We start from the raw sequence: 19,091 nt of genomic DNA on the forward strand, positions 1-19,091 counted from the left end.
TAAAAAAGAGAGAGAGCCCGCTTAAACACCTGGCCAGTAACAGAAAGGTTGGTGATTCAGGGCCACTAATTGCTCCTTGGGAGAAAGATGAGGCGGTCCCTCAAGACTACAGCCTTGTAAGCCCTGTGAAGCTGTTCTACTCGGTTCTACAGGACCATTATGAACAGGAATCATCTCGCCTGACACCCAACAATTATTGCCAAAAGCTTATCAAATGAATTATTTTTTTCCTAACTGCTTTATTGGCACACAATTCACATACCATTCAGTTCAGTGGTTTAAATACATTAAAAAAGAGTTGTGCACAATCAGTTTTTGAGCATTTCTTTATTCTTTAAGCCATTATTATTAGCTCCTTATTACTCCCCAAGCTCCCCTGACATTGCCCCAAGGAACTACTAATCTAGTTACGGTCTCTATGGATTATCCAGCCTGGATTTCATAAATGAAAATCATACAAAACCCCCAACAAAGACCACAAAGTAAAACACAGAAAAACCTCAATCTGGATGAAACCAGAAGATCATAGAAAACTAGCTAGTCTTCTGTTGGTAGGGTTTTCGGCTGACTCCATTTCCCATCATACTTAGGGCCAGGATTAACCTCTTTGTGCACAAATAGCCGTGGTATTTTTAATTACTTCCTAGGCACGTGACAGGTGCGCAATGAATAATAAGGAAGATCAGAGAAGGCTTGGCGTACTTGAATGACGGCGCTGCTGGAGAATTTGGTGTTGGAACAAGTGCAGCCAGAACGTTCCTGGGGCAGAATGCTGCTTTGGACACGTTGTCAGAAGTGAATAGTCCCCGGGAAAACACAGCATGCTTGGTGACAAAGAGGAAGGTCCTTGACAAGAGGGATCGACACAGTGACGGAAACAATGGGTTCACATGTAACAGTTGTGAGGATGGGGTAGGGCTGGGTAGTGTTTTCAGTGTGAGTCAGAACTGACTGAGAGCATTTTCAGTGACTTTTCCCCCTTCTTTCCCTGAATAGATCTCCAGGACTTTCTTACCACGCACTGTTGGGTGGACTTGAACTTGAACTGTCTGGTTAGCAGTTAAGAGTGTTCACTGTATGCACCAAAGCGCTCTCTCTCTCTCTCTCTCTCTCTCTCTCTCTATATATATATATATATATATATATATATATATATATATATACTTGGATATATATATACTTGGATATATATATACTTGGATATATATATATATATTGCCAAGTACTTTTTGGGAAATGTTCTGCTTGCTCACCCCACTCCGCATTGATTCCCTTGCTTTCTCTCCTTACAGCTTAGATGTTGTCAGTGTGCCAGCCTGGAGGCAAGGAAGCCCGGTGGTGCAGTGGGTTACGTGGTAGGCTAACAACTAGGTTGGCATCAGTGCACTCTGCGGGTGAAAGAGGAGGCTTTCTGCTCCTGTAACGATTGTGGTTAGTTCAGGGTGCAGCATAGCACTGATGAAACACGCAGTATTCCTCGGGATCTTTAATGCTTCTTCCCTCCACTATCATGACCCCACTTCTACCTCACAAATCCTACTAGACATTGTACACCGGTACAGATAAGACCTGTGGACACAGAATCCAGGACAGATAAACCTCTCAGGAACAATCATGGGAGTAAGCATACCATGAGGGTATGGGGAGGGAGGGGGGTAAGGATAGGAAGGGGGAACTGATAGCAGGGATAGATGTATAACCCTTCGAGGGGGGACAATAGCAGAAATGTGGATGAAGTGGTTGGTGTAAGATATGAAAAAAATATACACATACTTTATTAAGGGTTCATGAGGGTGGTGGTGGGGGGGAGGGAGGGAAAATAGAGGCGCTGATATCAAAAGGTTCAAGTAGAAAGAGAATGTCGAAAATGATGATGGCAACATATGCACTGTTAGGGTCTCGTCCAGCAAGACTCTCATGGGGTGACCCGGAGGGGTGACGAGCCTGGATGGAAGAAAGACACAGAGACATGGGGCAAGACAAGTGCTGATCAAGCCTGTTTATTTTGCCAAAACTCTGGGTATATATTCACAACAGAGAAGGAAGTGGGAGGCACATATTCCAATGAAGCACACTGTGTAACAACCGCACACTGTACAACAACCAATCAGCCACATGTTCCCAAGAAGGTACAAAGGGTGCGCAACAGTACTCAAAGACGTCCGTGGTGACGTCCGCATGCAAATCAAGGCTTACCGGGTGATCTTATCACTATGTTCCTAATATGGTATATCTGCAGTCCAATGGGTGCTCAGTACTTTGACTAATGGCAACAAGGTCAGCTATCACAACCGCCCGTGCTACTGAGCATGTAGCTTGGAATGTGGGGGCAAAGTTGGGCAGGAAACAAAGTCTTGCTGTTAGAAAGCGGCCAAGTTTCTGCTACGTGGCTGAGGCCAGGGTCTTAATGGCTATCGGCTCCCCACAATGCATAAGTTTGCTTGATGATAGTTTGCTTGATTTATGGATTGTTGTAATATCTGTAAGAACCCCCAATAAATTTATTTAATATATATTTTTAAAAAGATTGTTGTTAGGTGCCATCGAGTCTCTTCTAACTCCTATCGACTCTTTGCACAACAGAAAGAAACACTGCCCGGTCCTGCGCTGTCCTCCCAGCTGTCCCCAGGCTTGAGCCCATTGTTGCAGCCACTGTGTCCGTCCATCTTGGTGAGGGCCTTCCTCTTATTTGCTGCCCCTCCACGTTTCCAAGCTTGATGTCCTTTTCCAGGGACTGGCCGCTCCCGACAATGTGTTGAAAGACCAAGTCTTGCCACTCTCATAAAGAATTGCAGTCTTAGAAACCCAAAGGGGCAGCTCTACTCTGCCCTGTGGGGTCGGACTCGATTAGACAGCAGTTGGTTCTTCTGGTTTGGGCTGGAGGTGCTGGGGATCAGGATCGAAAAAAACCCATGGTGACCACTCATGGCGCTCTATTGGTGAGACGTGGACACCTGCCCTATCGGTGGCAAAAGGTTTTGAGGGTCACCTGCTGCCATCCATGCAAACAAACGTGTCAAGGACAACACTGAAGGTTGAGCCATCTGAAACAGTCATGCTTGTTGACCATATCGTGGCAATTCCCATGGTTCAAACTAATAGTGTCAATAAATGGCCAGAAGTTGTTAGGTCCTCCCACGTCTTGGATATGTTCTAGAAACCACCAGCTAGTTGTATGCCTTCCCGAGGACCCAGCTTACTCACCTGCTGGCAGCTCACACTCATGGTGGGCCTTTATGACCATCTGTTGGCCAGCACTCCGTCTCAGCCCCTCGCCTCCATCTCCGGCCCCGGCTCAGTGCTGCATTTCCCTGTAAAGCACAGATCCTGCACTCACCAGGGCTCGCGTCGGACACCTCCTCTGCAGCCCCCAATCCTCCCAGCACAGGTCTCCCCGACCCCCCTCAGACTTGCCCTCTATTGCTTTCATCCATCATCTTTGGCTTATGACTCACGGATCCTTCAGGTTTTCCAAAACTATTCAGTGACTGCCCGGTCTCCTCATGGTGGTGACGTTCATGGAACACCTACTAGGTTGTTCTAGGTACAGTGCTGAACCCCGGAGGAAGCTGGACATGAGCAATGCACCTTCCCAAATCTCTGAACAGCCACAGCCAGAAAGGAAACAGAAGATAGATGCACGATGCAACAGCGGGGCAGATGGAGACAGGGCTAGCGTGCACATTTTAGAACGCCCTGCCTCCCCTTTGCTTTTTCTTTTTTAACCATGTTTACAATGAATATTTATTTATATCTTACTCTGTGTTAGAAACTATACTTACTTAGCACACAAACATTTCATCTTCACAGAAACCATATAAAATAGGTACTGTTCGAACAACCTAAGAAATGGAGGCAGAGACGACAAACTGGAAAGGGTCGCCCCACTAGGAAGTGGGGAGTGATTTAAGTACCGGTTTCCCAGCTCTTACGTCCTGTCCTCACGCTCACCTGTGACGCACCAGCGCCCATTGATGAGAGGTTACACATTGCCTGTCACTGGGGTCAGGAACATTGTCTCCTTCTCCTTTTCAATCGCCTGTATCAAGGTACAATTTACACAAAACACAATGCACCCAGTATATGGATTTGTGATTTTTGAGAACTGTTTAAACCCACACAGTCACTAACAGAAGGCGTCCATCACCTCAGAATGTTTCCCTGTGCCCATTTCTGGACCATCCTTCCTACCTCCAACCCCAGGAAACCTGCCATCACAGATCTGCTTGGCCACGTCTGTACCTTCCTATTAATGGAATGGAACTTCTTACCTTGGGTCTGGCTTCCTTCATTCAGAATAATGTTTCGGGGATTCATCCACACGGCTATGTGTCCTCATTCCTTCCTTCAAGTGCTGCGTAGTATTCCACGGGACGACTAGATTCCCATTTGTTCCCTCATTCACCCCTAATACATCTCTCAACTTGGTCCATTGAGAAAGCAGTGGCTATGCATATTTTTGCACATATGTTCATGTGGACAAATGTCTCTCGGGTGCTGGGCCCCGTTTGGCTTAATAAGAATAGTTAAGGTCCTAAGAAATTGCTAATGTGATAGAATCATTTTACATTCCCACCAGCAGGGGGCGAGAATTCCGTATGTTGTGCAGCCTCCCCACCAGTTGGTATTGTCAAGATCTCCAATTTTAGCCATCTGGAGGATGTGAAGGGGCCCTGGTGGTGTAGTGAGCTACACGTTGGGCTGCTAACTGCAAAGTGAGCAGTTTGAAACCACCAGCCACTCGGAGGAAGAAAGATGAGACTTTCTATTTCTGCAAAGAGTTACGGTCTTGGAAACACACGGAGGACTTGACAGCAGTGAGTGCCAGGTGCCAAGTGGTATCTCATTGTGGTTTCATTTGGTAAGATGTACCTTTTTTTGCCCTCTGTGCTTTTTCTGAAATGCCAGTAGTTTAGGCTGAGTCCTCAATCTCTGGTTCTTTGGTCAAACATCAACTTACTTCAAAAAGGAAGCCATTTTTTGAGGCGGATTGTCTTTTAGATACAACAAGGTAGAGATCTTACTATAAATCAAAATAACCGAAGCCAGGTCATTCCTGTTCCCTGGTCACATACCCTCCTGCTTTCCCACAGCCATGACCAGTCATGAGACCGCCTTGAGTACTCCTTCTTCCGGTGGTTTCTCATTCCAGGACCTTCGGACACTGTTGCCACCCTTCACCATAGCCTGAGGAAAGCATGAGCCTTGCTCTCAAGTAGAATCTGTCAGTGAGGCTTGCATGCTGCCATGGTGCGACCAGATCTCAGTGGAGCTTCCAGACTGAGACAGACCAGAAAGGAAGGCCTGGCATTTACTTAAAAACAAAACACAAAAAAACCAGGTGGGCGGTACACCTGGGCACCCCAAACTAGGCCCAGGTGGGCTTAATTCAGCCAATGGGGTCAACCTATACCTCCCCCTACGCCTCCCCAGGCAGAGGTTTAAGTTACGCTGACCACTCACTCTCTGGCCTCAGGTCATCACGTGTGGGCGTGCGGTCTCACGAAGTTGCCCATGTTCCGCTGTGAGCCCCGGCGCAGCTTATGTGCGGGTTGGCACGCTTCCCGGTACTCCTTTGAGACTGTGAACCCTGAAACTTCTTCTGTCCTTTGTGAAAACCCACTTAGATCACAACGCAGGCTTCGGTGGGACTTCTTTCTGGTGCAAGCCAAGAACCGAGGTCTCACCCACCACCCAAGAAGCCTCACACTGTTAGAAACTACACGGGAACCCAGACTGCCTCCCTTGACTTCAAAGTGGTTGCAGGATGCCCCGAGTACTGTCCGAGACATGCTGAGGCGATTAGCCTCAGTGGAGAGACTCGTGCAATTGCAGTGTTCAGAGTTTGGAAGCAGCCACGGGAGAACCGATCCGATGGCTCAACGATGCATCCAGGGACGTTTGTTCCGCATCTCGTTCTCCTGATCTCCACTTTCCTCCATTGTACAATTGCCCCCAAACCACACCTGTCGTCATTGCTGATTCTGACTGCGGGGACCGCAGCCGCCAGAGTAGAGCTGAGCTCCACAGGGTCTTCTTGGCTGGAACCTTGATGGAAACAGATTGCCAGGCCTTTCCTCTGAGGCTCCTCTGCGTGGATCCAAACCGCCAGCCTTTCCACTCACCGTCAACAATTTGCGTTCTGCAGCGACTGCTCATTGTATCTCCAACGCTCAAAAGCAGCAGTTCTCAGCCTGTGGGTCACGACCCCTTTTGGGTTTGAATGACCCCTTCACAGGGTTGCCCGATTCACAATAGTAGCAAAATGACAGTGATGAAGTAGTAACAAAAATAATGCTATGGTTGGGGGTCACCACCACATTAGAAACTGTATGAAAGGTTTGTGGCATGAGGAAGGTAGAGAACCACTGAAAAGAGAGTAAGTGCCAATCACTTGCCCCTAACACTCCTCCATGGCACCAGGACCGGGACCGCCAGCCCGCCCGCCTTACAGGTCACCGAGAAGGGAAATCGAATAGAATGCTGCCCGGAGCACATGGATGGAGGACCAAGTTAACAACTGCTTCTCATGTTGCCAACAATAGTGTGTCTGTGCCTAGATTTATATGCCAAAATGATCCATGAACACAATCCTTTCAGCTAAAATAATTATGTGTAGTGGCCAGAGATAAAGATTTTCAATTGATTTTCTACCCCCAGCTGTACCTTCAGTTAGTGTTTTTAAATGCCTGGCTGAGCTACAGAAAGAGATAGTTTGTTCTTAAAATTGATGTGTGTGTGTGAGAGAAAGAGAGAGAGAGAGAGTGTGCGAGAGCTGATTCTTTAGGGGGGTTTTCTTCAGAAGGGGACATTTAAAAAAATCTACAGAAAGCAATAGTTGACATAGAATATCCTTGTCTCTAGATCTTTAAAATAATTTTCAAATACTTGCTAAATCTTTGTCCTTGGGAGGGATAAGTTGGAGACAGCAATAGCGAGAGATGAATCACCTAAAACAGTGATTCTCAACCTTCCTAATGCCGTGACCCTTTCATACAGTTTCTCAGTTCCCCCCAACCATAAAATTATTTTCGTTGCTACTTCATCACTGTCATTTTGCTACTGTGATGAATCGGGCGACCCTTGTGAAAGGGTCATTCGACCCCCAAAGGGGTCGCAACCCACAAGTTGAGAAGCGCTGACCTAAAACATTTTATTGATGCGCTGTGGGTGGACAAATGCATCAAATGGAAAACCCACCCGACTGGCTCCCTGCAGGGGGACACGAGGCCTTGGGAGGAGTCGGGTGGTGACTGCCGGTGGCAGCACGCTGTGCTGGGCACTGCCCGTCAGCACAGATGTCCAGCCCTCAGAAACCTCCGCATTCTCTCAACATGTTGGCTGTGTTGTCTGTGGGGCCCCTGCACCGCCTCCTATTGTTTATAGAGAAAATAACTAGAGAAAATCCAGCTAACAACTCACAGCTTCATCTGAACGCTGGGGCGAATCCTGTAGTCTCAAAACCCACCTACGCGTGAGCCACTGCTCATCAATCCAGTCTCTCAGTCTCCAGGTGGGAATCACTCCCTTTCAGCGGGGCAAGAAAGCAATGCCTTGTTGTTGTGTGTGTGCTTTCTGGTGAACTCTCAGGGCAGCACAAAGGGCTGGGCTCCTAGACCCTCCGCCCCACCCCACCCCCATACAAATAAAGACAAGACAGAGACTGCCCCTGGATAGAGTAGACACAAAGGGCCATTGTCCGCCTAAAATAGATCTGTTGGTGCTGCCGGTTCAAGAAAGTTCCAAAGTTGTCGTCTATTTTGGGGAACATTTCTTTCTTTCTTAAAAAACTCATTTTATCAGGGGCTCTCGCAGCTCTTCACAACAACCCATCCATCACTTGTCCGAAGCATGCTGGTACACATGTTGCCATCATCATTTTCAAAACTTTTTCTTTCTACATGAGCCGTTGCTATCAGCTCCTCTTTTTCCCCTCCCTCCCCATGGGGGAACATTTCTAAATGCGGATGCTGGTCCCTCTCCTCCCAGAAGTTGCTTCCTGAGAATCTAGCCACGACTAGCAAAGCCACATGTGTACACGCACACACACACACACACACACACACACACATACACACACACACTCTCTCTCTCTCTCACACACACACACACACACTCTCTCTCTGAATGCAGGCTGCTCGCTTTGTGACTGTTCCCAGGAACATAGAGATCCTGGTTTTATGCCTCTTTGCAACCTTGATGGCAATCTAAGGCACCTAAGAACCCCTCCCACCCCGGCTGGGCGGGGGTGACGTCAGGCTGTATAGTGCAGCGATGGGCATCGTTCACTCACAGATGGACGTGAGAGAAGGTGGAAGTGGCTGCTGCCTCTCCCCCTTACGTCTTTGGACCAAAGAACATGCTTCATTGTTCCTTTAAAGGTGGCACAACCAGACCCAAGAAGGTCATGCTGAAATATCACTCGAGCTACATCAGGTACCACCAAGCACTTTCTTGCCTGCAACCACAGCCACTCAATTGCAAATGGCTGGTTTGAGCTATTCCTATCAACAGATATATGACAAAAATGTTACAAAGCATCTGTGGTTGTTAGCAGTCATAACATTGGTCCCAACTCATGGGGACCTGTGGTATGGACAGAATTTCATGTCAACTTGATAAACAGGTTACAGGGGTGGAACTTATTCTGTCAATCAGGTCATAGTCCGACTGATGCCTCCTTGTGAGTGGGACCTTCTTATGAGGATGCTGGATTTTCCTCTTCCTCCCTGGAGGTGGGACAGCCGCATGCTCTCTCTCTCTCTGCTTCACCTTCCTGTTGACAAGACACATGGATTCAAGCTGATGGCAAGAAAAACCCTGGAGATGCTTCCACTGCCACTAGATCCACAGGACTTTCCACCCACTGGCCTGTGATCTTCCTGCATTCGGCATCATTGCGTGTGCTGCGTGAGTCTGAAAAGGAATTCATGGGCTAATATTGGATACGTGGGCTAATATCAAATTTATGGACTTGATCTGGACCGGGCTGGGATGTTTTATTGATGTATACTTACTTCTTGATATAAACCTCTCTCATGCACACATAGGAGTATCCCTGGATTGGTTTTTCTAGCCAACCCAGCCCAACACAGGACCCATGCACGACAGGACTAGACTGTTAGGATAGGTTTCCTGGGCTCATCCCAGAAGGAGACCGCCAGACCTTTCTTCATACTACTTTGTCTTAATCTAGAAGCTCTGGTGAAACCCGTTCAGCTCCACGGCAGCATGGACGCCTCTACTGATGGGTGGATGATGGCCACACATGAGGGTCAATGGCTGGGATTTGAACCCAGATCTCCTGCCTGAAAGAGAAGAAGTTTACCAATGAACCACCACTGTCCCTTGACAAAATATTAACCCTGGAGATTTAAGATACTGAGAATTTTTGGGTCCAGTATTTCCCACAAAATATGTGTGTGTTAGTCTAGGTACTTTAGAGAAACAAATCCACAGAAACTCATGTACAAGAGAGAGTCTTATATAAAGGTTAAGTGCGCATCAAGAAAACATCCCAACCCAGTGCTGCCCAAGCCCACAAGTCCAACATTAACCCATATGTCCAATACCAATCCACAAAGTCCTCCTCCATCTCACAAAATACACACAATGATGCCGACTGTAGGAGGAAAGCCGAGTCAGTGAACGTATAAGCAAATCAGAGCTTGCAGGGGTCTCCACACGGCTGCTCCAGCACCCAGGGCCGCAATGGGGTAGGTTCATGTGGCTTCTCCTCAGGGATGTCTAGAGGAAGTGAGTCTTCCCAGCTAAAGCAGGGAACTGGCTAAGGCAGCTGCACCCTGGTCCAACCATCAGAAGGCACGAGACAAGAGAAGTAGAAAGGCGAGGCTCACTGAGCCATTTATCCCTCTGCCCTTCAACTAACCCCACGTGTTTATTAGGCAGGCTGGCACAATAAACTAACTACCTCAATGTGCATAAATAATTTCTGAGAGAAGAATCAGCAGCCTTATGAGGCAGAGGTTAAAGGTAGCTCAAACGCTCCATTTTCCCAAACTGCTGCACTACTCCATCATCTCTAACATCAACCCCCCACCTCAGAACTCATCTTAAAACCGAACTCACTGCTATCACGTCGGTTCTGTATGGAGTTTCCAAGACTGTGTTAACTTTTATAGAAGCGGACAGCTCATCTTCTTCTCACAGTGTGGTCAGTGGGCTTAAACCGCTGACTTAGTGAATGCTGACCCAAGAGCTTCACCAGGGTCTTCTAATTTGTCGCAACATCTCACAGAACTCACAAACCTCCAAGGAAGTGGTTCATGAGGTTGTGGAAGCTGGCAAGTTCCAAATCTGTGGGTTCATTGTCAGTCTAGAGCAGTGGTTCTCAACCTTCCTCACGCTGTGACCCTCATGCAGTGGTGACCCCCAACCACAAAATTATTTTCGTTGCTACTTCATCACTGTCATTTTGCTACTGTGATGAATTGGGTGACCCTGGTGAAAGGGCCATTTGACTCCCAAAGGGGTCGCGACCCACCGGTTGAGAACTGCTGGTCTAGAGGATTCTCTGTACTCACGTGGCTACAGGGACTGACGAATCCCACTGGCAGGTCAGAGGCAGGCTGCTGGCTCGAGAGGCTTCAGCAAAGCTGGTGTGAATGGTGAGACAATAGGCTGGTACTCAAGTCCCGAGAAGAGCCAGATGCAGGATCCAGAACAGGAGAGAAATTTGCCAGAGCATTCATCTGCAGTAGAAGCCCGGTACTTGGCAGACTCGGATTTCAATGCGAAATGTTAAAAATAATTTGCATTGGAGCTTGAACAAGACATCAGAATCTGACCCAATGCTCGTGAATTTTGTAAACCTAAGCAGTTCCTGTTTCGGTCACTCGGTGTTAATTAGCGTTGTTAGTACACATGGTGTAAGTCTTTTGCAGCTGTGCTCCAAACGTTTTGCTATGCTTTTTAGGTTTTGTACAGTTTTTAGATAAAAATCATGAGTCCTAAGAGTGAGTTGTTTTTTTTTTTAAAGAATCATCATGATAAGGAACTGGTTAACCGTGTTATCGATGTTGGTGATAATTTAGTAAACCCTTTTAGAAAACAGTTAAGGAAATGCCAATGGCAGACCACATTAGACAGATTTTTTTTTTAATAGAAAGCCAGCCAGGTTCCTAATGAAAAAGGCAAAGAAGAGGAAAAAAACTCCTGAAAAGCAGCTACCAGTTGATTTGATGGATGGGGATCCCCCTTCCAAACAATGACTCTCTCTCCACCCCTCCTCTCCACATCCGTGTCCACAGATCCAGATCCTCATCAATCTCAAGGTATGGGCCACACTGTAGTTGTTAAAACTTTTTGAATATTGTTGTTTCTTATTTAAATTATATTATTTAACTCTAAACTTCTTGACTTTGAAACTTCTATGAATGTGTTGTATTAAGAGGCAAGGTTAGGGTAAAACCTTCGTGGCCGAGAACAGATTAATCTGTTTTCAGTTGTTTCTGATGGGAAAATTGATTCAGAACTCAACTGCATCGCATCTCGATGCTCCTTCTAGAACCCTTTGAGGCCCGGGGCTGTACTGTACTGTACAGTGGATGCAGACCAGCCTCAGGGAAACGAAGGTCATATCCCACTGTAAGCCTGCCTGCCTCATGGAATGGATAACGGAATGGAAGCTAACATTCATGATACATGACAGACACGGAGGGCGATGGCTACGTTGGCAAATGTCTTCTGATTCATAGCAGCCCGTGTACAACAGCACACAACACAGGCTGGCCCAGCACTGTCCTCAGCACGGTTCCCATGTGGGAGTCCACGGTCAAAGCCAGTGTGTCCAATCCATCTCAGGCGGGCCAAGCGACGTACCACACTGCGATATGGTGTACCTGACACCTGCAGTCATCTAGATTACTTTAAGGCACATGCAAATGTCCTTTTTAATATGTATAAAACAAACCTACAGTTAGATATTTGCGTCTCGCACAGCAGTTACTTCAAGTGGTACTGTCAGTCAAGAGAGGCTCACTACAACCTCTAGGCCAGTGTCGTCCCGAGAGACTGAGGCTCTGCAGAGGTGGGAGGCATACTCTCCCACCCACTGCTCACTCTCCCAGCCGGGCAGACCCGTGAGGATGAAGCTGGAGAGCATCCCATCACAGGCTTCCTTTTCCCAAATCAGACACAGCAGCCGCACACCTTTTTTTTGCGTGAAATATTTAATGAAAACAAAACAAAAGGTCTGGCATTTTAATAATTAGGTTTTACAAACTTGACACAGTCTTAACAATAGTCATTTACTTATTTATTATACATTATCTAAGAAAATAAGGTCTATCAAGACAGCAACAATAGTCTCAGAAGGGTTCATCATTTGGGTACATGTCCCGTCTAACTGTGACAAGCCACTGGGAGCACGTTTAACCACGCTGATAAAAACACCGGTTACATCCAAGTCTCCGGGAATACACAGCTTACCTACGATGGCTGCTTTTACAGGGAGGAGCCTCCTTTATTTTATTTTTTCCCCTTTTCATGATCAAAATGGCAAATCACTGTATGGTCCTGGATCTCCAAGCTATGAAACTGAAATATGTGTTTCCAGCGTAGCAGATGGTGACCAGGAAGGCAAAGAACTGGGGAAGACAAAGCAGAATAGGTGGGGGTTCAGGGCACGTTCTAATTAGAGACGGTTCCCGCTTCACCTCCACTGATTCGTGCGATCCCAGCATGCCCCTGACTCCTGGCCTTCTCAGCTCAACTACTGTACTAGTTCAATGACCTTCCCTGCCCAACGCTTTCTGGTTCTGTAGTCTGTGTTTTTGGTGGGACACGTCTGAAAGGCCCAGAGGCCCGGGTGACGGCGGTGCAGCACTTCTAATTGCATGTGGGTGACTTTAGACCAGGGGGCAGTGTCAGCTAGCCACGGGACCCGTGGGCACAAAGGATTCCAGTGAGCTTCAGTCAGCCCTGCATCCACAAGTAGCCTGCGTGGTTGGAATGGCAGAGGCCAGGAGACGGCAGCCCCTTCCATGGGTGCTGTTGCAGCTTGGTGTCTGTCATTCGTGCAGTGTCCAGTGTGGCCAAACTCCTGGTTTGTAATCTTGTGGGCACCCACACCCTCTGCTTTTAAATAGAGATCTTCAAGTACGAATATAAGCAAAAGCGATCACATGGACACATCTAAGTACCTAATGAGCTACATGGACTGGTCAAGCAACTTCAGTACTCTCATCATTTGGATGCCTCCCCCCTCCGCCCCCCAGGCCTTATTCCTTCTGAGGCTGGAACACTGTAAGGCCCATCTCAGAGAATCTCTTACAATGTGCATTAGGATCATAACACACTCTGATGGTTATAAAGTGCAAGCAGAACAGAAAGATACACGTTAAAAATTAAGCAGAAGTCCTTCATTGCACTCTGGGGATCCCCCAAGGCCAGAGCCTGGGAAGAGACTGCCCCCCACCGTGTCCGGTCCCCCACAGCAGCACTCCCGAGTTTCTCTCTGAAAGCCGCAGACTTTGGTCCCCTCCTGCTACACAGCTGCCCCTCAAAGCCCAGGCTCCGGGCCTTCTGCCCTGCAGGCCAAGAGACACCTGGCAACTGGTCTCTGGTTCAACTCGGTGTGGCGATCTGGGTGAGCGCCGACAGGGCAAATGCACCCGCACCCTCAGCAGCTGGGGCCCGTGCTGTGCCACCACCCTGGTCGTCATGCGCACCCTGGAGCAGCAGCTGTCCCACCTCCTCCCGGTGTCCACCGTTCGTTCCCCTTCATCCTCCTTCCTTGCCTCTGGAGTCCCAGCAACCTTTGAGGCTCTGCCCACAGATCTGTCCATTGCCAGCGAGGCCAGGACGGCACGTGGTCCCTGGGGCCGGGAGGGGGCAGGGGGGTCCTTACTCACCGAGGAGGCGGCCCAGCTGTTGAAGTTGTGACTGTCCCGCTCTGGGGAGACGGAAGAAGCATCCACCACTGCGGCGGACAGGTACAAGATGAAGGCACTTCCGTTGAAGCACAGGCCCTGGGGAGGCAGAGGGAAGGTGTGGGTGCCGGGTCTGGGCAGCGCCGGAGCTCAGCCATGCCCAGAGCTGCTCTCCCCTCCGGGGTTGGTCAGGGCAGACGGGACCGGTGGGGGTGAGGGGGGGAAGGGCTCCTATCCCTTGGGAGGAGGACAAGACCAGAGGGTTCCCCACCAGCTTTGTGTAGCACGTCCTGATGCCGACACAAGGCCCACACCGTGTTACCCCTTGGCCAACGTGCCCTGCAGCGTTTGGGGTGTCGTAAACCACAGGATGGCTTTCATCATTCAAACCAATCTAACGGTACGATCCCACGATACAAATTCAACTCGCCTTCCTGAGAATTCATCGTCCAAAATGTTTTCCAAAAATGTTTTTTTCATCGTCTCTAACAAAAACTCTGTCCCCAACTAGACAATGGCATCTCACTGCCCCTCCTACCCCGCCCCGGGGACCCCTGATCTACTCTGTTTTGGTCTGTAGGCATTGGCCTTTCCTAGCGAGCCCGCAGAGGGGGAGCAACACGTGGGGAAAACATGTGGGCAAAGCCCATCACGTTGTCATTCCTGGTACATTTGTCCCGTGGTGTCTGATGTCTGTCACTCAGCAAATGTTTTCAAGTTCACCATGCAGTAGCAGGTGTCTGGACTTCATCTCTCATATGCCCCTGATGGACGGACCACAGGCATCTGGGGATGGGCACGCGGTCCCTGGGCTGGCTCCTGCTGTGCACAGCGCTGTGATGCTCACTGGTGAATGCCAGTTGGTGGTGGAGGCCTCCTCTCACCCAGATGCCAGCTGTGCCCTGCTGGCTCAGGAAGGGAAGTGGCAGCAGCAGCCCCACTGTGAGAGTCCCTTCAGCTGTGGCCCTGCAGCCCTCCAAGTTCATGCCCCTTGAACACAAAGCTGGGAGCGAGCCTGTCCTAAGACAGACCCCACAGATTTCTAACCTTCCGGTTCCCAATATGGAGGGACATATGCAGCTTTTAGCTCCTTTGCCCTAGAAGCAAATAGTTAAAAATAAAAAGGAGATTATAGGTAATAATTTACCACCCGGGGAACTGATTTCAACCTTGGTTTCACTCTAATCCAGTGGTTCTCAACCTGTGGGCTGCAACCCCTTTGGGGGTTGAACGACCCTTTCACAGGGGTCGCCTGATTCAGAACAGTAGCAAAATGACAGTGATGAAGTAGCAATGAAAATAATGTTATGGTTGGGGGGTCACCACCACATGAGGAACTATATGAAAGGGTCGCGGCAGTAGGAAGGTTGAGAACCACTGCCCTAATCTTAGAGAAGAGATATGTAAATCCAAGCGAGTGTTTGGTTGTCAGTTATATCTACACACCTGGAAGCCACACTTCACAATGTGGGAAGATTGGTCTTGTCTGAACAATGCTAGGGCTTGGCTAGACCACTTGCTTAGCATCTCTGCATTCATTACTGAATGCTGTCATGGGATAGAATTATGTTTTTACTCTTATTGTGCATGCAAAATGTGGGACAACGCAATAGCTGACCAAGTGAGGAGTAGGTCTATATGACACAGACCAGAAGTCATCCAACTAGGGCCCGCATGCCAGATGTAACCCACCATCTGCTTCTGTGCGTAAAGCCGCACACAGTCACGCATGATCCTCAACACATTGTCTATGGTGCTTTCATGCGACAAGCAGTTGCGACATCGACTGCACAGCCGCTCAAGCCAACCATCAGCATCATCTTACTCTTTGCAGAGAAGGTGTGCCAACTTCTTCTCTAGACCAGGTGACTAGGACTTGAACCTCAGACAAAAGCGGAACTACAGGTGCTATTCGTATCTGCATCCTAATGATTGGTTCCCACTGCATTGAGTTCTTTCAAGTTCACAGTCACGTGACATTCTTCAATACTTACTTGAAGACTCATCTTCCCCCAAACAACCTTCTAAGCATCTCCACATCTCACTTCCATTACAGTCACCCTCAGCCTATAGTCACAATCTTACCAATACTTCAAGGTGCTACTCTTAAAAAAATCCAGCATCCAAGTGAGTTTTTGCTTCCTATTTCCCAACAAGGAAGCAGAGCACCGAGATTACCCAGAGGCAGGGTGATATTCCTGGTTGTGCTGCTAACCACAAGGTCAGCAGTTTGACACTCCCAGCTGCTCCTCAGGAGAAAGTTGAGGCTTTCTACTCTTGTAAAGAGTTACCGTCTCGGGAACCCACAGGGCAGTTCTACCCTGTCCCACAGGACTGCGAGGGTCGGACCCACTTGATGGCAGTGAGAGTGGCGGCTTCTGCTGCCTGGGATACTGAGGGGCACCTCGCGGGGAACTGCTTTCAGAACTTGGGACACAGTCTGGAGAAGCTCACTGGGGAATCCTCGTCTTCGGATTTGGAGACGCGAAGTCACTCGGCCCACGGTGTGAAGCACAATGAAAAGCGTTGAGGCTCAACGCGCTCATCTCGATGACTTTTACTTTGGACATGATGCTCTCGCTGTACGATGGAGCCACAAGGTCATCGGATGCCTCCACCTTTCCTAGTTGTCCCACATTGTGGGCGACAGTTTCCAGGATACTTTGTAGTAAACTGTCATAACCAACGAGCCAAACTGGCTGCTGTAGAGTCAGTTCGGACTCCTGGTGACCTATGTATGTCGGAGTAGAACTGTCTTCACAGGGCTTTCAATGGCTAGCTTGTCCCCGCCCACTCCCCTTCAGTCAACTCCCCAAACGAGACTTCCAGTGATAAGAGTCTTCTGCGGCGTCTCTGGGTGAACTTGAGTTGCCGACTTTTGGGTTAGTGTGTGAATTATCAGCCTTGTCCAGGGATTCCAGCACACATCGTAAGGTATGACTGAATTTACATATCAGATGCTGTGACTTGTCCTTTGTGTAGCCTGAATCCAGCACGTTGCCTAAAGTCAGGGCATGAATTCAATCACCTTTGACTACTCTTGCTTCCACATAGGAGGACACCTCTTTGTTCTACCATCAGTTTTCATTTTCCACTCCAACTCTGCACGGAGCACGCTCCACACCTCAAGAGCTCTGAGAAGCGAAGGGTTACGGCCACAGCTCCAGGAGGGGCTGGGGGGAGGCAGGTCTGTGGAGGCTGTGCCCTCACACACCTGTTTCCAGGTTGACACTGGCTACCCACGGGTCTGCTAAGAGAACGAGCTTGCCTGCATAGAATTGGTTGACTAGGCTGAAAGGAATTTCTGGAACTTCCCACAGGCCCAATTTCATACTGGGGTGAAAAACACTCCAGAGGCTACTGGGTAATGTTGTGATAATGCGCTGCACTGGGTTCTCCGTTGGTTAGGCCACATTCTCTGCTGGCAGAGAGATGACCTAGAATCGATCACTGAAGGGGGAGATGGCATCCTAGGCAGTGGACCATGGGCAAGATTACCCAGGGACTTCCTTACCACTGTTGTCCAGGGCACTTGGGGGATCCTGGTGTAGGTCATGGTGATGTAGATGATGAGGAAGAAGACGGTGAGGACCCAGTAAAACACAGCTACAAACATGACCCAGCCAAATGCGGGGACGCGGAAGTACTCAGTTCCGGCAATAAGTGTCCACACCAGCAGCCCCAGCACCTGTGCAACAACGAGCGCGGGAAAGCCGAGGGAGGAGCGGGGAGGGGGAAGAGGGGATACAGGGAAGAAGAAAGAAAATCATAATTATACGGAGTGCCAATTACATTATGTCCTTTAAGAATACAATATTAAATTTAAGAATACATGATTGAACTTTGGAGTTGTATGATAATGTGGACTGTGTGCCATTAAAACCGTTAAAAACTAGTACATTTAAGACTTCAATAACAGTGACAAACTGGGTGGGGTGGTGGGCTATGCGTTGGACTGCTAACTTCGAGGTCAGCTGTTCAAAACCACCAGCTGCTCTGAGCGAGAAAGAAGAGGCTTTCTACTCCTGAAAAGAGCTAGTCTTGGAAACCCACAGGGAGAGTTCTACCCTGTCCTGTAGGGTTGCTATGGATCAGAATCGACTCAAGGCCAGTGAGTTGCTGAGTTGAGGCAGAATGGGGTACAGTTAAGAACACCTGAATCTTGTTGTTAGGGGTACGTCTCTACTGAGCTCTAGGCCATTGTTGATATATTGTGAGCTGGTTTTTCCAGCTCTTCCTTCACCCACCCACCCAAGGAGAATACAGGAGCTCAAGTTTGCACACAATAATCTGGATGTTTAAATGTTGGCAATGATCAGGACTTTTAAGACACCTGGCAGGGCAAAAGAACACCCACTGTGGCTGGAATTTACTTACAGGCAATCATACTAGTCAAAGGAACAAGACTGCAGGCTCGCTCAGATGGGGGCCCTGGGGCAGACCTGCTCTTGAAGGATGTGCCTGTGAGGGTCTCCCCCGCTAATGCTGCCCGCCTGACAGATGACAGGTAGCACGTGGCCTGAGGGTGCTTTCCATGGAAGGAAGAGCAAGGTTCCAGGCCAGACCTCGTCACTCAGCATCGCCCATCTAATCCCGGCACGCCATGGCGTCACCACCAGTGTCCATCAGTGTCAGCGCTGACTAAACGAGGGCTCTGGCAGAAGGGTTAAGAAATGGATTTCGACTGTAGGTGCTTTTTGTCCTCTGGGACAAAGGAGAGCAAAACAAGGTGTGCGTCTTGCATTCCAGCACCTTCTAGGAAGTGGGAGGGCTTCATTCCTAAACCATGGACAAGCTAGGATCTGAGCCACATCCGCAGGAAACAGCACTGTGGGCCAGGCTGCAGGGCCCGACAGGATTTCATTTCTGTTTTCCTTTCACTTGTGGCAGAGTGGGTCAAGAGAATGAGTGATTCTAATCACAAAGCTAGGGAGATGAATTGATTCACTCAGTGAATATTGGCAAGCCTATAAGATGGCAGGCTTCCTTCCTGAGGCCTTCAGAGCACAGTGGGGGGCAACTGACCAGACCTGCCTGGAACATGACCACTGAGTCAATGATGACTCACAGTGACCCCCTGTGGGGTCGTAACTGTTCAAGGGAGTAGAAAGTCCATTCTTTCTCCCGAGGAGCTGATGGTGGTTTCAAACTGCCAGCCATGAGGAACTCGGCCCAGTGAGGACCCACTACACCAGCAGG

General features: G+C 48.8%; 1 protein-coding gene across 1 annotated transcript in view; it reads right to left on the bottom strand.

The window, feature by feature from the left end:
- Positions 1–12,186: 12,186 nt before the first annotated feature.
- Positions 12,187–19,091, bottom strand: part of CMTM8 (CKLF like MARVEL transmembrane domain containing 8) — a 100,386-nt gene continuing 93,481 nt past the window's right edge. The window contains exons 2-4 of the mRNA XM_075548936.1: positions 17,407–17,580; positions 13,875–13,991; positions 12,187–12,608 (exon numbers count right to left, since the gene is read on the bottom strand). Of these exons, the coding sequence (XP_075405051.1) occupies positions 12,525–12,608; positions 13,875–13,991; positions 17,407–17,580 (375 nt within the window). The 3' untranslated portion in view covers positions 12,187–12,524. The remainder of the gene's footprint in view (positions 12,609–13,874; positions 13,992–17,406; positions 17,581–19,091) is intronic.

Source organism: Tenrec ecaudatus, chromosome 4, assembly GCF_050624435.1.
Source record: "Tenrec ecaudatus isolate mTenEca1 chromosome 4, mTenEca1.hap1, whole genome shotgun sequence".
NCBI classification, from domain to species: Eukaryota; Metazoa; Chordata; class Mammalia; order Afrosoricida; family Tenrecidae; genus Tenrec; species Tenrec ecaudatus.